We start from the raw sequence: 16,645 nt of genomic DNA on the forward strand, positions 1-16,645 counted from the left end.
TATTCAACGATGACTTAGTGATCGAATGAACCATTCACATATGATACCAATTCCCTTTGTCACGCGATATTCTACTTGTCCGAGGTTTGATCATCGGTATCTCTCTATACCTTGTTCAACCTCGTCTCCTGACAAGTACTCTTTACTCGTACCGTGGTATGTGGTCTCTTATGAACTTATTCATATGCTTGCAAGCTAATTAGACGACATTCCACCGAGAGGGTCCAGAGTATATCTATCCGTCATCGGGATGGACAAATCCCATTGTTGATCCATATGCCTCAACTCATACTTTCCGGATACTTAATCCCACCTTTATAACCACCCATTTACGCAGTGGCGTTTGATGTAATCAAAGTACCTTTCCGGTATAAGTGATTTACATGATCTCATGGTCGAAAGGACTAGGTAACTATGTATCGAAAGCTTATAGCAAATAACTTAATGACGTGATCTTATGCTACGCTTAATTGGGTGTGTCCATTACATCATTCATATAATGGTATAACCTTGTTATTAATAACATCCAATGTTCATGATTATGAAACTCTAATCATCTATTAATCAACAAGCTAGTTAAGAGGCTTACTAGGGACTCATTGTTGTTTACATAACACACATGTATCAATGTTTCGATTAATACAATTATAGCATGGTATATAAACATTTATCATAAACACAAAGATATATAATAACCATTTTTATTATTGCCTCTTGGGCATATCTCCAACAAGTAATGCATACCTTTAAATTATCCTCCCCAACTATAATACCTTCATCTTTTTCAAGTTGAAAGATCTTCTTCCTCCTATGTTTTCTGTTAGCAATAAGATAAAAGTACTTAGTATTATTGCCATGTTCTTGAACGTACTTAACCTTTGCACCTACTTGGACTCTTCATCGACAAGCTGGTTATATACGGTTTTGGTGTTTTTACGAGATCTGCTACAGATGCTTTTAGTAACCTACGATGGTGTCATCATTGCAGTGCCCTTTCTCCTCTTCCGAGCGCTCCATCGTGAGCTCCTAGTGCTTTTGCGTCACTTACCTGCCTCCTGAGAATGCACCACTGTCCCGATCAAGGGCAGAACTACACTAATTCCCACTAATTCGCGGGTACGCGACGTGTAGGCGGCACGAATACTAAAATGACTATCGGCACATTAATAGACGCACAAAATATAGTGTTGTGTACAGGCAAGATGTGGGACATTATTTTTGCTATGTTTCGCGCACCTTTGGACGACACAAAAATTTAGCACAACCAATGTTGATAATCAGGTGTACTGATTTATGACAATACAAGTGGTTTATGCACATCGCGTGATACACTGATAAGCTACTCTCAAACAAACAAAAAAAGTGGTTTAAGCACGTTACTTTCATATTTTTTTTTGAGGAAAGTTACCGCGCATATATTAAAATATCAGTTGATTACAACGCAGAAACCTCAGGAACACGCAGAAACACCAGCTGTGCCGACACTTTGCAAAAAAGACCTCATGAAAGAAGAAAATTACAAAAAGGCCTTGAAGATCTCTCTGCAGCACACCGACGAGCACCTCCTGTAACCGCTGCCGCTGAAGACGCCGGAAGGGAAGGAGATGACCACCACAAGCCAGAACTCGGATGAGCACCCTCGCAGACACCGCTGCTTTGTGGACCTCAATCCGCACCCGCCGCGCCCGACGGGATAACTTACTTTGGGGAACATCGGCCGGGGAGAGCCCCGAGCTCGTCCGAGTCGCGACGCCACCGGAGCCGATCGACAAGGTCGATGGAAAACCGTCGCGTCGCCCGCCCGCTTCCACACAGCCCGCATCGGCCAAGCCAGCCTCTGGAGCCTGCCGGCGACTAGCACCGGCGCTACTCCTGTACAGAACCTCCCAAGCTCCATGGCGGCGTTGGAGTGACCGCAGCCACGACGACGAAGCCGGAGGACAAAATCCAAGGGAGAGGAGACGCCGTCGCCGCGTCGACCCCTCCAGGAAACCTAGACCCACAGATCCACCGGATCCATGGGTAGACTTGGCCTCCAGCTCTCCGGAGCCGCCATGGACAGCGCCGCCGCGATGGAGATTGAGCTGAGGCACCATTATTCTCGCCGGCGTCGCCTCCACCACCAAAACGACGCCGACTGACACTAGATCCCTACTATCTACAGGCCGAAAGCACAGATCCGCGGTTCCCCCACTCTCCCGCCGCCGAAGCAGTCGACGGAGAGGGAGGAAACCGGCGGTCTGGCCGGCAGGGAGATTGGGGAAACGCGGCTTCTCCTGTTGCCTCTCACGGACACTGTAGCGTGGAGAGGAGAAGAGGAAAGCAGAAAAGAGGAACTCTTTGTTCGCCCACCTAGCTCCTAGAAGAAATGATCTAGGAGGTGACACCATCTGCCCCCAACTACATTGGCAAGCCGTCAATCCCACCTCCTCCCTCCGTCGTTCCGGCGACAGGAGGGTGTGGGGACTCCTGGCTTCGCTTTGCCTTATAATTAGGGTTTCCTAGCGCTTCCTTGGGGTGCTGCCTTCCATGGAGGATACGTCGCCACGTTGGAATAATTTGTCCATGATTTTCCTCCATCACGGTGTTTCTCCTACCGGTGGTGTCGAGGTGCAAGTGACCCAGTTTCTTGATCCGGTGAGTTTCATGTCTGGTGGTTGGCGTAAGGCGCGCTCGTTGGTTGTTGTCACGTCGGCTGCTCTAGATGTTTGGTGTCTTGCAGTTGGGCGCATGGATGACGACAGGCGGAAGTGTTCCTCTTCTCCGACTGCGTTGGATGAAGTTCCAGCTGCTGGCGACGATGACCGACGAAGAAATCGAGAGGCTCGACATCCTCGTGTCGGAGGTGCCACAGGAGCCTCCTACGCTGCCCCGGTACATCGCTGACATCATGCCGCAGGTCTCACGGAGTATGAGGCACTCGAACTGGTGTTGCAGAACTCAGACTCGCACCCGTCGCTGCCTCCACCGTTCAATCCGTGGGTTGTGCCGACCGCTCCACCTCTACCACCGGCAACACCGATGTACGTTCCGCCGGTCGCCAACTGGCCGTGGGCAATACCGAAATTCGCCGTGATCGACGACGAGGAGTAGCCTAGGGTGGCAGATGCTACATACGCCTTTTAGTTTTTTTTTCATTTTCGTTTATTCCCTATGTATATTATGCTTCTCCGGAATGCAAAATCTATTTTTTTTGCATTGGGCTGGACACCAGCGTAAAAATATGTACAGTCGAATTTGACAATTTAAGTCGACATAAATGGATAGACCCACATAGTTAATTTAGAGCATCTCCACCGGTGTCTCCCAAATAGTCGACGGTAGGGTCACCGACACTGCTGTATGGAAGGCGCCGGCAGTGCATCCTCTATTTGGGGAGGTTGTTCCCACACCGGCGCCTCCCATATGGCAGCCCCCAAAATTTTTTTACAATATTTTGAAACAACATATCAATCACATTTTATTCATACAATCACACAAATAGAATTAAATTATTGATGCAATCAAACAAATAGTACTTAAACTATTCATACAATCCATCAAACAAATAGTACTTAAATTATTCATACAACCAAACAAACAAATAGTACTTAAATTATTCATACAACAAACAAATAGAAATAAAATCATGCATTGTTGGCGGCTCCTCTTCTCGCCCACAAATGCGCAGCTAGATCCGCTTTCAGTTGTACATGGACACCTACATCTTAAATTTCATTGTCATATGAAGAAAAGCGGCAAATTCTTGGGGTGCATGCTCTACCTCAGCAAGTGGTCCTTGATAATTAAATGGTTGATCATCCTGCACAGGTTCGTCGCGCTCGCTCTCAATGATCATGTTGTGCATGATCACACATGCGTTCATCACCTCCTATATCTGAGACTCAGACCAATTGAGATCAGGATATCTGACAATAGCGAAACGCTGCTGTAGCACCCCAAAAGCACGCTCAACATCCTTGCGTGCTGCTTCCTGGCATGTTGCAAAATAGGCTTCCATCTCGTTTGTTGCTGTCCATCGCGACAATCGGACGAACACCTTGCGGACGGGGCGGTTGTGCCGCGGTGGCGGCGAGCTCTGTTCCAGATGAAACAGCAGCTGCCGATCGAGGGGGTGGCGGCCGTGTCGATGGACGGCGGTTCCTAGACTGGCGGCGGTGTCTATTGCAAGCAGGGGCGGCGACGGTGACGGTGGCGATCTAGAGGGGTGGGAGTCGGCTCGGACGTGAGTAGGAGGCGAGAAATCAGTGTGTCTGGTTGCCAGGCGGAGCCCACGCTCATTTTCTGACGTTCCGCGAGGCGCCGACGCGCGAAAACTAGTCAACGCCGTTTAGACGTACCAATGCGAGTTCAAAACCACACCGACCCTCAAAACACTATCGGAATCTAGACAACTACTTTGTACCGCGGTGGAGAGCCGGCGGTGTGGAAGCCCTTGTATGGTAGGGTAGGAGGGCCGACGGGCACCGCCAGGGACAGAAACGTACGAGGAGACCGGTGTACACGTTGGCCGACGAGCGACGTGGCGGGGGCATGCGATGGCGCGAGCGCACACACGTCCGAGATCCACGTGACGCCGCGCGCGGGTCCCGCGTGCCAGGCAGCAACAGTTGCGGCCGTGGAAGCGGTGGATCTGTGCTGTGAACAGTCTCGACACGCGCGCGCGCGCCCGGAGCGCCACGCTGCTCGCTGCGCTGCGCTGACCGGCGTCGCTTCCGACCTGCCTCGGACGCCGCGACCGTGCCGGAACCCTGCCCCACCCAGCTCACTCCGTCCCACGCCTGAACCCTGCCCACCGGCTCTGCTCGCTGCCGCAGAACCGATCGTCCGAGGCTAGTCCACGGACCATGTCCACGCCGTGCTCCGGGCCCGGAGGTGCACACCGCTCCAGCCTCTTTCTCCTCCCCCTTCGAGCACCGTCGCCGTTTCCATTCCACCCCACGCCACTCTCCTCTCCCCTCTCTCTCCTAGCTCGCTCCGCCGCCATTGCCCCAGCTCTGCTCTGGTTCTTCCAAAATCCAAACTGCGTCACCCGAGCCATCTATCCAGACTTCAGGGAGCCGGCGGAGAAGCGAGGGACCAACCAAGCTGCCGGGTACGTGGCCGCGCGCCTGCCCTCTTCTCTTCTCCCCCTACACTCCGCCGCCGCAGTCACCCCTTCTCCTTCCGTCTTTTACCTTCTCCCTGAACTGCCCCGTCCCTCCCGCCCGCCTGCCTTCTCGCGGTCCCCGCCGCCGCCGCCTTCGTTCATGGAACCGGTTCAAATATCTGCTCCAGCGGCGAGGGTCGACCTGTTCTAACTGAACTTAATACCACTCGTGAACTCCGCAGTGTAGGCCGGGGCCTGCGGAGGCGTTCTTGGCAAGAAGCGGACTTCAAGCTCGACAGGGATTTGCGAGAATTTCGCGGCCGTTTAATTAAGCACCATTTTGAAGGTATTGGTAGTAGGTGGCTTAATGTCCTTTACTCCCGTTCATCGGAGAGCATTTGAAACGCATTTGCATCGGCCCCTACTTCCTTGTTAGGTAGAAATTAGTTGGCGCATGTTTTTCTCGATCTGTGCGCTCTGAAATGGGGTTGGTTCATGTGTTTCTTTCTCTGAAAATAACATCATTTTTTTTCTCCGACTGCATTTGCCAGCCTTTTGCTACCCTCCGTGCACTTGGTGAAATCCACGCTCTACCAAGTTTGCTGTTTTCTGTAAATCTCTAGTTTCAGCTTCCCCTTCTCGGTTATTGTTGTCCGGTTGCTGTCAAGTCTCTGTTAGTAATTCTCAACTTAATGGTTCAGAAGATGACATTAAACCCTCCGTGCCACACTTTCTGCAGGTTAATTTGGAGCACAAGTATCCCGCGCGCGCAGTGAGCTGGACAAAACTTATTGCCCGTCCACATCCATCATCTCCAGGAGACTACTGCGAAAAGAAAGAAAAAAGAGCCGGTGGAAAGGTAGCCCTCACATCTGACCCACCTCTTGTCACTTTCGCCATCATGTTATACAAACCTTATTCTCAGTGATCGCTATGAGCCAAGAGATGTCCGTTCCAAATAGTCTTAGTTAACCTGAAAGCATGTGTCAAATTTAGATCCTGTCCTGCATTTCGCATCTATGCGCTTGTCCTGTATGCTTGAAATGTTGCACGGTGGGAGAGCCGTAGGTTTCACAAGCATGCTGTAGCCCTTATCTATAGGTTGTAGGTGAAGCACAGAATACTCAATGGTTGGTGCCCGTGGTTCTTGCCCGTTTGCTCTTTCCCTTTAGATTAACTTCAGGTTTCTTTCATTTATTTTTTGCTTCTTTTTCATGGCTTGTAGTTGGTGGCGCTAAGTTGTTGTCTGGGCTAAGCTTTTTATGGACGATGATTTGCTGCAGGTTGGCACTGTGAATACACCACATGTGTTTGCTACTCCCTTCTTTTTGGCTATTTTTTACTTCCACAATAGGAAAGGTGAAGGTCATAGTTAACACATGAATAAAGTTAATATGATGTCATATGTGATCATGTTGCATCATATTAGTTTTGCTTCCGGTTCAGTAGGACCGATTTTTTGGTACATTTGGTGCAGTTTTCTTATGAATTAATGCTATTGATGGATACAGAAATGATTTTGATTATTTTTTCAAAAGTGTGTTTCTGAAATGTGTCCTTAAAAACGGGTTAGTTCGGAAGGCCCTGCATTGAATAATGGTTGGCTCTATACCAGAGATGTCCTAATTAAATAATTAATTAATTTGGTTTGCTTTCGTAGCTGGTAGATAAGAAAGTCTTCTTAGAAATTATGGTTTTTCTAGTACGGCAGTACCATGGGCCTGGTGCCTTGATGAATCTATGCTGGTGGTGCTTTTTCAAATAATGCTCTTATCATGGCTAGTGGAACCTGTACTGATAGCAGTAGGTCAGGCATGTTAGTGCACTCCACACTATAGTGCAGCATTACATGATACGGCACTCTAATCATATCGATTGCTGGCTTACTTCCAGTATGCTTCAAGCCCTTATGGACAATAAACTGAGATTTGGTACATATCATTGTAATGAAAGGAGTTTTGGTTGCAGAGCCAGATCAGAAGGATGGACATGACAGAAAATGTGGTATTGGATATTGAGAGTCTGCCTCAACAACCGGATAAATGCTGCACTGGAAGTCCAAAGATGACAGTATGTCTTCTAATTCTCGTACAGTAATAAGCATGGCTATGCAGTAGTTATTTGAGTGAGTCTTGACCTGCAATATTTCTCCTGCAGAGAGCCCTATCACGTAAGGGTCCAAATCGCACGGAGAGGAGGGGTGGCGAAGAGCAGGATCCAGATGATTTGGCAAAAAAGCTTATTATTAAAGGTCATAAATTAGTCCTCCCTATCTTGACTTTCCTTTGTTCTGAGGAACTATTCTGTATATTCAATTTTGCATTCATTGGTTATACAACATTCAGACCTTAAATCAACTACTCCCTCCTGTCCAAAATAATTGAGGCAGCTCAGGAGTACACTGTTATTGGACATTGTATATGGCTGCGCCAATTAATTTGGCCCGGAGGGAGTAGTTATTCTTTTGTAATACTTCTTTTTGCAAGTCCCGTTTGATTCCAGAGATTATTGCTCCACACAAATACGTATTTTGAGCAGCAGCTTGAACTGTATCTAGACCAGGAAAAAAGACAAAATGTTCCGACTTTGAAGTAGAATATCGAAGGCAGATAGCTCTCGAAAATTCCTTTTGCAACTTTACAGTAAGCTGGCATGCTATTGGCTTGATCCTATTGCGATACAATGAAATGTGCTTCTATTTTATGGTTGGCAAACAAATCTGTGTATACTGCTTTAGTAGTTCTGAATCGGAACACTATAGTTTTATTTTCTTGTACTGCTCTACTACTGCTGGTCTCCAACAATGATAACTACAGGACTACTTGTGTTCAAATTTCTTTGGATTTTGTTCACTGCAGTTGTGCCGTCTCAACTGGAGCAGCTTAACAAAACTTTGGTTACACTGCCATGTACCTCCTCCACACCTGTAATAACCGACTCTGCTGAAGGTAGGAGCAAACGATTTAATCGGCTCACTTCATATCATCCCCGGAGAATCCTTCTCTTCTTTGCAACTTTGTAAGTCCCCCACCTTCGTTATTTGTCGTCTGTTTTGTTGAAAAATTTTCTACTCTGGTTGGTCTGGGCTTAGTTATGTAGGTCTAGAATGCAACAAATACTCCCACCAATGCAAAAAAAAAAAAAGCATATGATTAATCTAATGGTTGTCGCCCACAGCGCTTTTCTATCCGTGTTGAGCAACAGAATCACGAGACACTACTTTCCCATTGATTTTTTTTTCGAGAATGCTATTGAATTAAATAAATAGGAATGGTGAACCGGGTAACCATGTGTGATACCTGACTAATTGAGCCCCTCAATTGGCCTAGCTTCTGCCATTGTGTCTGTCCAGATTAACTGCACTTAGTGAACGTTGTTGTGTTTCCTCGGTCGTGAGTAGTTATTGTTGTTCTGCTCCCAAGATTTTCTCTCGACTTGGGTCCGACATTAGTTTTTCACGATTACCTGGGTTGTAGTCTGAATGCATGTTTCAGCAGGCTGGTTCTTACTTTGTAAACAGAACAGCATTATGCATTTCAAAGGACAGACTGATTATTTACTGACAAAACTCGACGAGCCTAGCGAATCTTGTTGCCTTTTGTCTCCGATAAAGTCGTTTGCATTTTGCATGGCTGCTGGCTGCTCTCTAACCCATCCGTACTCCCCTGATCATATTACCGATATGCATTTTGTAGGACAGACTGATCATGTACCGATAAACCTTGATGAACCTACCGAATCTTGTTGCCTTTTGTCTCCGATGTAGTCGTTTGCATTTTGCATGGCTGATGGCTGCTTTCTAACCCCGTTTCCTTCTCCCCCATGTCATGTTTGTTTCTCCTGCACAGGTCGAGCGTGGGGACGATGATACTGATATACTTCACGCTCGCCATCAACAGCAGACCGGAAGCATAGCCGTTGCGGTTCGTTGAGCAAAACAGAAGAGCAACAACTTGGGCGGGCACGTTGGGGAGGTTCAGTGATACATTCCGTAGCTAGGATATTGGGGTCCTATTTTTATTCAGATTTTGTTTTGTGGAGGGTGAAAGAAGGAAAGCTACAGTAGCAGTACATAGGAGGACTATCACTGGAAGCAGCAATCATGATACGTATCTGATGCTGGATCAAATACTTGTGCCGAGGCCATGCTGGAATTCCGCTGGCTCCTGATGGTGAGTGCGTGTTAGCTGAGCTGAGCTGGGGGGGTGGGGGTCAGCGATGCTTGCTGCTGAACATTCATCTCTTTTTTTTGTTTTTTGTTTCTGCACTGTCATTGGCCGAGGCATTTCGCTGGATTCATTGCGATCCCGGCTACTCCCTTCCTTCCTGACGCCACAACAGTGACACGGCCCAGCTTTAAATTGAACGTCGTCTGCGGAAGAATCTCGTGGCTGACGCTGATGCAGCTGGAGCTCCGACCGAAGAGTGGTGAGCATGGCTGGACATGGTGGAGTTGTCAGAGCCAGCCTCTCCTTCAGACGTGTAGGAGGTGATTGCTTGCTAGCATGGTTTTCTGAATCTGGAAAGATGGCTCCGTGGTGGATGCTGTTTTAGGTAATGCAACTTCTAATTCATGTTGCCGTGGTGGATGCTGTCTTAGGTAATGCAACCTCTAATTTATGTTGTGCAACTTGTTTGGTTGTTAACAATTCCTACTTCGCATCAATTGTGGAACAAAATTCCTCGTGTTTGCTTGCCTAGAAATCATGCTTCGGCTGTTTGGTTATATTCTGTTTGCCGAATATAATAACCTTCTACCTTTCTTGGTGAGCTTACCAAATTCATCATATACATGGCTGTCCCAGAAATTAGCAACCCCTTGTGTGAAATAGTGCCCCTAATTTTATTTAGAAAAAAACTAAAGCACTCATTCATTTAATTATATACTTCATTATCTCCTATTTCTTCCCAGTATCTAGAAACATATCAAACATTTCAATAAAATAAATTGTCCTCGTGTTCTAGTGAAACGCATCAGCCTTCTAATATTTCTTAAAATGAAATCTCCAATCATACCTTCATAATTATTCCTATTATATACAGATAAAATAATAAGATCGAATTCAAGCACCTACATGAACTCTAGGATTGTCGAGATAACTAGATAAAATATTACTAGAAGAAACCAAGAAAGTTACCTGACCAAACCTTGATCGTCCCTCTCGATCCAAGTTGGAGCCGAACTTTAATCAACATATTAGTTTGGCGGGAGGACGCTGGCCTGCAAAGAGCAGGGCGATAGTTAATGGCGCTGGGCGTAGGGCGATGCGCGCGCTAGCAGCGCTGGCGACCTCGTGTCAGTTAATGTTCTGGCGGCGATGTGGACGAGCGGATGAGATCGATAATGTTTTTTTTAGCGGAGATTAGATCGATAGATCGGGATTAGGGGACTGTTTTCTTTTCTTTAGCTACTGGACCAGATCGAGATTTGAGGAGTTATTGGGCCACCGGAATTGGAGAATCACGACAAGGCCCGACAGGCATTTGCTGGTGGGCGATAGACGAGTTGCCGCACACCCCTGTTCTTTCTATTTAATGTAAGTTTTGGTACTGTATTAGGTTCGTTTGGAGATTGGCTCAGGACAGGGTGTTTCTACACCCGGGTGCATTTGCACCCTTTATTTGAAATGCATATTAAACATATTTTAAAATGTTAGAAAAATACAAATAAAAATTCCCCGTGTATACCTTGACATATTACATGCTTACAAAGTTGTTTCAGCAAAAACCGATATGTTTCGTGCCTTGTGCAAAAAAGACAAATCTTTGGTGCTAAAATAGTCTATTTTTTGAGGCATTATTTATCGTTTTTACACAGGGTAGAAAAATTGTTGGTTTTATGTGAAACTTTACGTGCACACATAGAACATGTCCCTCTATATGCTAAATTTTTTATGTTTTGGAAATATGTTTTATACATACCAGGTGCATATGCACCCGGGATCAGATTTGGATTTCCGCATATCGTTCTGCTACTTTCCAAAATCTAATTTTTTTCAAATGTTCACTTTTCCAGAAAAAATTTGTTTAAAAAAAACTACAGTATTTCCTAATTTTATTTTTTCAAAAAATTTGGACAAATTTCAAAATTGATCATTTTAAAAAATTTGAACAATTTTAAAGAGTATATGATAAATTTTTAAAATTGAACATGTTTTAAGATATACACAATTTTCAAATTTGAATTTTTTAATTTGAATTTTTAAAAATTTGATTTTTTTTAAATTTGAACTTTTTAAAAATTAAAATATTTTAAAAATCTGCAGATAAAATTTTCAAAATTTGATATTTTAAAAAAAATTGAACATTTCTGAATTCGATATTTTAAAATTTAACCATTTTCGAATTTGAACATTTTATGAATTTAAAATATTTTAAAAATATCCATTTTTCAAGTTTAATTTTTAATTTGTTTGAATCTTACAATTAAAAAGAAACATAAAAAAAAGAAAAAGAAAAAAGAAACGGAACGTGGAAGATCCTATGCCTATGTAGAGGAACACGAAAGAAACATGGAAGGAGCACTAACAGTAGCGCTGTAGCGGGATATGAGTAGGTCCAAACAATAAGCGGGAGGTGTGCGGCATGCCATATACACCGATCTGGTCGGTTATAGGTCTTGCCCGCTGGGGGCCCTGTGCTGTCGCCCAGCTCGCACTGGGCCTTGGACGGGCGTGACCATATATTCCCACTAGGCACTCGAGGAGGCGAAACACCTAGGTGGCGCGGCCAGGGGGTGTGGGCCATGCCACCCATAGGCTTTTCTGCTTTCCGGGCTCCATTTACATGATTTCAAAGCTTCATATCACCGGTCTCTGTAAAATATTGATCCGAAAAAGTCCAGTCTATTTACTGGAAAACTCTAGAAAAAGGCCGACCTTCGCGAAGGGAAGGCAACTCACTCCGCACGCGACAAGTGGTGCGCTGTGGTGCCAGAAAATCCCTGGGAAGTGGTCTCCCTGCTCGCCACGTGTCGCGAGGCGTGACGAAGGTGGGGATGGGGGAGGAGAGAGAAGACTGAGTTGTGTCAGTTTTTCCCTTTTTTTTCTAGATTCGTTTTTTCAAAATTAAATATCTTGAGAACCGTAAGTCCAAATTGCGAACCGTTTTCACTTTTGAGATCCTCGCGTCGAGATCTTCGAAACTAGATCCCATGTTGATAGGTTTGGAGATATTTTTTTTTCGTACTTCCAATAGTAGTATGACTGTACCTGTGGTGTGTACCTAACTGTACCTGTGTTTCAACTGAAAAGTACTTATGTTTTTACTGTGTTTGGTGCAATTTTTCCCTTTACTTCGCTTAATCGTATCTCGCCGTGTGCGGGATCGTGCCCTGTACTTACGCGCGATTGTACCTGCTCGTGTGTGCACTGTACGTCTATACATGTACTTGCTCGTGTTCACGACTGTACCTGCTCGTATGAGCGTTTGTACCTGCTCGTGTGCACGACTGTACTTGTACTCGCTCGTGTGTTCAACTGTACTCGTGTGTTGTGCGTGACTGTACCTGCTCGTGTCGCGCGACTCACACTGCCTGTGTGCGCGATCTGTACTTCTATTCATGTACTTGCTCGTGTGCGCGATCTGCATCTAGTCATGTGCACAAGTGTACTCCGCTTGCGTGTGCGTGATCTGTCTTGTACTCGCTAGTTTGTAGAACTGTACTCGTGTCTAAATCACGTAAGTACAAGTGAGCTGCTTGTATGTAAATTATGAAGCTTTGTTTTCATCAGGCGTAAGTACGTGAGCCATCCTCACATGGATGGATCGATACCGCGGCAGTGTACGCGTGCAGATGGATCGTACTCGTACGCGCGCGCGACGGAGCGAGTACACGCGGGACGGAGCACCCACGGATCAAGAGGAAATTCCATCGCTGCTGCTCTTATTTTTCTGTCGTCTTAATTCTACCAGCACAAGACCGTACCGCAAATAAGGAACTAGCATTGAATGTTAATCTAGCCCACTCATAACTCCACCCGCCATTCGTGTCAACACGGACGGGAGACGTGCTTCATGTACCACCAGAACACGATTTTGCAAGGAATTATGTAGTGATGGCATGCATGCACCCGTGAAGTATCCGTTTAGCTCTCTGCCACCGTCCCACTGAGTATATACGCTTCAATCTATTTTCTGTAGTCCCACACGATCGTGCAGTCTCGCTCTTCCAAGAATACATGTACACAATCGATGTCAGAATTGAAGAGGTGCAGTTGATGTCGAAATGAAGCAGTGAAGTGGCCTCCGCCATTGTTGAAACACGCAAGTCAAGTCAAGCAGCCTCATACTGTTTTTTTTTCGATAAAAAATATATATTGATATCAGGAGATATCATTCAGCCTCTACAATAACACAATATGGATACACACAACCAAAAAAGAGAAAAAGAAACTAAGAAATACCATAGAGTCAGTCATGCATCTCCGCTCTTTAAGTAATTCATTGCACCGCCTCTTCTTTAATTCCTCGCACCAACTTCATCGTAGTGCTCTCTCCTACCGCGTTCAACTGGTCCAAAATTCAAATTCATTTTTCTTCGAACTTATACAAATGACACGAGCAGCACCACGTCATGGATGACGTGGCTTGTGATCGAGTTAGAAAGGCATGGTGCCTCCGAACGCATGTGTAGAGAGACTCGAAGATCATTTAGTTTGATGGTGATCAATTATATATAGGGTGTGCCTATGTCTTAGTCGACTGAGATTTTCTTAAGTCTCAGTCACCTCAGAAAAGTGTAACTGCAGTTAAAAAAAATGTGCAACTCGGATTAGTTGCACTTTTCTAGTAGAAAAGTGCAATTGCACTTTTTTGAGAGAAAAGTGCAACTCAAGTTCATTTTTGTGGGTGACTGAGACTTAAGGAATTTTCAGTTGACTGAGACATAGCAAAACCGTTATATATAAGGGTAGTGCTAGAAATTCTTTGGAGGATATTTCTCTGCCATCCTAGTCCATAGTGCGACATGTGCTTAATTTCTGTCAAAACTTTGGATTTGCATTGTCGTGAGAAAAAATATTTCGCTTTTGCTTCTTTGAAGCAGAAAAAAAAACGGTTCTCATAAAAAAGGAAAAAGGATTCATTGGACACAGACCTCGCTGAAGACTTGGATCGAGACTTGGGTGGGGTCGAGCGGCGGAGATAGTCCGTCGGGATGGTGATTTCCATGACAACGGCTAGGGACGAGTGACGGAGACGACCTCCGAACTCTAAAACGATAAGAGGCAAGCGCATGGACAACATCCATCGCCGTCTCACCTGTGCGTGGGTGACGTGGCTGCTCCTGGAACGCAGATGAAAACGCATCGCACGACGATCTACCCAGAAGCAGTGCGCTCCTATATATAACGGTGGATGGGTTACGAGTTATCACAAGTTCACAACTCACCCTTAAATCGAGAGCTCAACTACCTCCGTCCTCACGATGCCCTCGAGCGACGAAGCTTCCGAATCAGGTTTTCTTCCGCAGTCGCCCTTAGAGCATCTTCTTTCTTCTTCTCTACGTAAGTAAAACAATTATCTTTTTGATCGAAAAAATGCAAGTGTGATTAACATGGAAATGCATGGCGTTCAGGAGAACTCCGATTGGGGATGGAGGTGTACGGCAACAAGGAAGCGCCGCACAGAGACAACACGCAGAAGATGTTGGTCGAGCTCATCGCGCCTCCCGTCAGCGAGGAGGGGAAAAAGCCGGGGCTGGACTTGGTGGCCGTCCTGGACGTCAGCACGAGCATGCGGGGCCACAAGCTCCAGAACCTCCAGGGCGCCATGAACTACGTCATCAAGAAGCTCGGGGTGAAGGACCGCCTCGCTATCATCCCCTTCGCTACGGCCGTCGAGAAGCACCGGTTCAAGCTGGCGCACATGAGCAAAGACGCCAAGCACAAGGCGGCCAGCTTCGTCCATGGCCTGGAGGCCCACGTCGGCACGAACATCCACGCCGCGCTGGAGGCCGGCCTCAAGGTGCTTCACGATCGCGCGCGCAAGGACGGCCGCGCCGCCGCGGTCTTCCTCATGTCCGACGGGCAGCAGAACCGAGGCGATGCTAGGACCGTTGCTGGCGTCGCCCATGTCACCGTCGACACGTTTGGTTTCGGCTTCGATCACGGCCCGCAAGTACGGCGCGCGGGCACATGGCTCTATCATCTAACCACGTACTTGTTGCCTCTTGTCACTGACTAGCTTGAACACTCGTCACAAGTAGGTTCTCGAGGCGATCGCCACCAAGAGCCTTGGAGGCACGTACCACTACGTTCGGGACGACCATGGCGCCACCCTGACGACATCCTTCTCGCAGCCCCTGGCCGGCCTCCGCTCGGTCGTCTTGCTGGACCTGAAGCTCACCCTGAGGAGAGGAGAGTCGACCATACGAAAGGTGGAAGCCGGCAAATACCCGCAGAAGAAGCACGCCGACGGCTCCGTCACCGTCGAATTCGGCCATCTCTACCGTGACGAGATCCGCAAGGTCTTGGTGTTCCTCCATCTCCCCGCCGTCCACCATGACCACGAGGCTACCGTTATGAGAGCCGAAGCCGTGTACAGGTAGGAGAACCCCTCTTGATTTTCATATCCATGATTCCATATATGTATAGACACATGGTTTATCGATCGATCGTCCTGATGCAGTATCCCGGGGCATGGAAAAGTTACAGCTGAGCCTAGGGAATTTTATATGTACCGCAAGGGAAGACTAGACGGGTACCCTTTTGGGCATATTCAGCGGGTGAGCATCGAGCAGGTCCGCCACGACCACGTCACAGCAGCATAAGGAAGATCATGCACGCCGCCGACAACGAGGAGCTTCACCATGCCCGCACCATGCTCGCGGGTGCCCTGAACGCCCTCAAGGAGTTCCTCGAGGAACACCACTCCAATGAAATGGCCAAGTCGCTCGTCGTCGAGCTGAAGCAATTCCGCGGCCACATGGTGTCGCAGCACGAGTACAACATGCAAGGCCGCGCCTACGCGTTGGCATCGATCTCATCGCACGAACGCCAGCGGTTCACGGCACGGGGCGGCGTCGACCACGTCAGGCTCTTCGCCACGCCGCGCATGGACAAGTACTTGGAGCAGGCCGTCAAGTTCCACAAAAATCCCAACGTTCACATATGACTTGACCTGCACAGACCCACTACATGCCGGTAGATGTCTCTAATAGCATGCATGCATGTCGACGTCCAGGTCTAGATCCCGATCGGCTTCATCCTTGCATTCCTCTGCGCCGGGAGCGGGAGGGGGCGGCCCGCGGAAATCGGTCCCGCTGGCGGCCGCGCCAACCTCGTCGACCTCCCCTTCTGCGGCTGTCGCGGCGCCCAACCTCACCATTCCTGACTCTGCCCGCAGCCAGTATGGCTCCAACTTGACCCCCACGGGCAACATTTTCCCCCTGGTGGCGCAAATCATCAAGGCCGCGGTTCCTACAAGCTCCAAACCACAGTCCCCTGAAGCTTCTGACAGTGACTTGCTCCTCCAACTTGACTTGCCTGAGGATCCGTCGTCCGTGGAGAGGGTTTCCCCGACTCCTGGGAAAGCTTTGAAGTTGTCCGAGGCTGA

General features: G+C 47.3%; 2 protein-coding genes across 3 annotated transcripts; both read left to right on the plus strand.

Annotated features, from left to right (window-relative positions):
• The first annotated feature begins 5,062 nt into the window (after positions 1-5,062).
• Positions 5,063-9,280, plus strand: LOC124669305. 2 transcript variants are annotated; one of them, XM_047205942.1, is made up of 6 exons: positions 6,059-6,219; positions 6,315-6,372; positions 7,058-7,159; positions 7,247-7,340; positions 7,948-8,107; positions 8,938-9,280. In XM_047205942.1, exons 2-6 carry the CDS (start codon positions 6,352-6,354, stop codon positions 9,002-9,004), a joined length of 444 nt encoding a protein of 147 aa, XP_047061898.1. In that variant the 5' UTR covers positions 6,059-6,219; positions 6,315-6,351; the 3' UTR covers positions 9,005-9,280. The 2 variants fall into 2 exon arrangements, with proteins under 2 accessions (XP_047061899.1, XP_047061898.1); XM_047205943.1 differs by lacking the exons at positions 6,059-6,219; positions 6,315-6,372 and adding an exon at positions 5,063-5,095.
• Positions 9,281-14,472: 5,192 nt separating this feature from the next.
• Positions 14,473-15,860, plus strand: LOC124670889 (uncharacterized protein sll0103-like). The gene is made up of 4 exons (XM_047207356.1): positions 14,473-14,547; positions 14,667-15,208; positions 15,297-15,634; positions 15,719-15,860. Exons 1-4 carry the CDS (start codon positions 14,517-14,519, stop codon positions 15,858-15,860), a joined length of 1,053 nt encoding a protein of 350 aa, XP_047063312.1. The 5' UTR covers positions 14,473-14,516.
• The last annotated feature ends 785 nt before the right edge of the window (positions 15,861-16,645 follow it).

Source organism: Lolium rigidum, chromosome 7, assembly GCF_022539505.1.
Source record: "Lolium rigidum isolate FL_2022 chromosome 7, APGP_CSIRO_Lrig_0.1, whole genome shotgun sequence".
Taxonomy (NCBI): Eukaryota; Viridiplantae; Streptophyta; class Magnoliopsida; order Poales; family Poaceae; genus Lolium; species Lolium rigidum.